At 39.0% G+C, this 2231-nt stretch overlaps 1 protein-coding gene across 1 annotated transcript in view; it reads right to left on the minus strand.

Moving 5' to 3' along the window:
- Window positions 1-2231, minus strand: part of NUDCD3 (NudC domain containing 3) — a 208249-nt gene that overhangs the window by 182521 nt on the left and 23497 nt on the right. Inside the window, exon 2 of the mRNA XM_023740448.1 lies at window positions 1232-1557. Within this exon, the coding sequence (XP_023596216.1) occupies window positions 1232-1557 (326 nt within the window). The remainder of the gene's footprint in view (window positions 1-1231; window positions 1558-2231) is intronic.

The raw sequence follows: 2231 nt of genomic DNA on the forward strand, positions 1-2231 counted from the left end.
CACTCTCAAAATAGTAGACACTTGTTAGCTTTGGAGATGGAAAAGGCAGCATCAAATATGGGTGAAGGGCACACAGCTTGACCAAGGTAAATGATGTCCCTACAAAGTACTAAGAGAAAAGGATGTCTTTCGTAAAGGATGTGACAAGTATAATCTGGAAACAACACCACCAACAACAACCAAAAAAAAAATCTATGTGGTTACATAAATACGTATATAGGCATATAAGTATATAAACATGAATGTGTGAGTATATACATATATGCACAGATAGAACTATCTATAGGCATATGTATATACAGGTATGTGTGCACATGCATGTATACCCACGTACGTAATGAATCACGTACAGGAAACAGGTACACATACTTTTTAGACATAACCAAACACCTCACCAGATTGGTTTTCGGGGTTGGAAGACTTAGGACCATAGTCCTGTGGGACAACTCAGTTAACTGGCATAATGTAGTTCATAAAGTGCGTGTTCTACATCGCAATGTGGTAATTAGCGTTTGGGTTCTTAAAAGCTTGTGAGCAGCCATCAAAGATATAACTACTGGTCTCTACTCATCTGGAACAAAAGAGAAAGAAGAAAATCAGAGACTCAAGAAAGTAAGTAGTTTACAGGACTAACAATCGACACAAACCACAGCCTTGTCTACCCTGAGACCAGAAGAACTAGATGGTGCCTGGCTACCAATACCAACCATTCTGATCAAGGCCACATTACATGGATCCTTACAGAATGGGAAAAAAATGCGGAACAGAACTCAAATTCTTAAAAAGTCCAAACTTACTGGACCAGTTGTGACTTGAAGACTCCCTCAGACTATTGCTCTGATATACACTTTAAACGTTAAACCAAAATTATCCCTTCAGGTCATCTGTCAGCTAAATGACAGACTGGATCATAAAATAAAGACTATCACCTATGAGTAATGAGTTTCTTAAAAAAAAAAAAAAAACTGTAGGAGACCAAATGATCAAAAACTACTCTAAAGCAAAGATGAGAAGGTAAGGGGACAGTACTAGAGTACTGAAATGGTACAATTAGAATGGATTGAATGAGAATAATGACTCATTGTGAAAAATGTTAACAAATGTCACAGAATAATCTGCATAGCAAATGTTAAATGGGAACCTCACTTGCTATATAAACTCTCACCTTAAACACAATAAAATATTTTTTTAAAAAAAGAAAATAAAGAAGCTGCAAAGTAGAAATTCTTACTTGGGAAGTTCTGGTGGTTCCCTAGGGACTTCAGCAACACCAACAACTGCTCCTGGAGGCTCTGCCTCCTCCAAGCTGTGGGCCTCCTCCTGCACTGCACCCTGTGCGCCTGGAGGTTGCTGTACTTTCTCCATTTCCTGAGGCCCATCCAGTTCTGTGGTGGAGTTAATCTCTATTTCCTGAACTGGGGCTGGGACTGGTTCCTTCTCAGCTGCAGCAGCTGCTATAGCTTTTGCCTCTTCTTTGTTTCGTCTCATCTTCTCTTCAAGCTCTTTTCTCCTCTTCTCATCATCCTGACGGGCCATGTCGTCAAAGGTTTTGAATACCTAAATCAAACAGCAATCCAGCAATCAGTACATCTGCCCGGTACTGTACCACACATTCTTGCAGAAATGTAGTAAAATCTGGTAAGGAATTAAAAAGCAGTAGAAAGGACTAGCGCTGACAAGCCCCATCATGAACTGCTCATTGTGCTAGAATAAATCATTGTCCTAAACCAAAAAGTTTTCCCATTGGCAAAACGGATATTTACTTCAACGTTGCCAAAAGTTGCTATGGAAACAATCTTTAACAGCAAGGTTCCAAAATGAAAAATTCACAAGCCAAGACTCATAATATTTACATACCTTATGAGTCCACCTTTCTAGATTAGAGAATGCATAACTAGATGGTCTTACCTATCATTATCTTTACAGGCCCCAAAATAGCCTTGCACATAATGCAAAGGAACAAATTACCCTAATGCTGAGAGTTGTAAAAGCACCAATAACTCAGACTCAAAACAGGAAGATAAAAATGTAGTTGAACCTAATCCACCACCAGTCCATACAACCAACCTTACTATAGTGCTGCTATCTTTCCCATACTGTGAGAGATGAAAGAAGGTATGAGACAGAGAAAGCCTGAGAATCTAATTCAGCAAACATCTACGATGTGCCTATAATATGCAAGGAACACACACAAAAAATACATAAAAATGAAGCCTTCTATCCTCTAAGCA

Source organism: Trichechus manatus, unplaced genomic scaffold (genome assembly GCF_000243295.1).
Source record: "Trichechus manatus latirostris isolate Lorelei unplaced genomic scaffold, TriManLat1.0 scaffold00155, whole genome shotgun sequence".
Taxonomy (NCBI): Eukaryota; Metazoa; Chordata; class Mammalia; order Sirenia; family Trichechidae; genus Trichechus; species Trichechus manatus.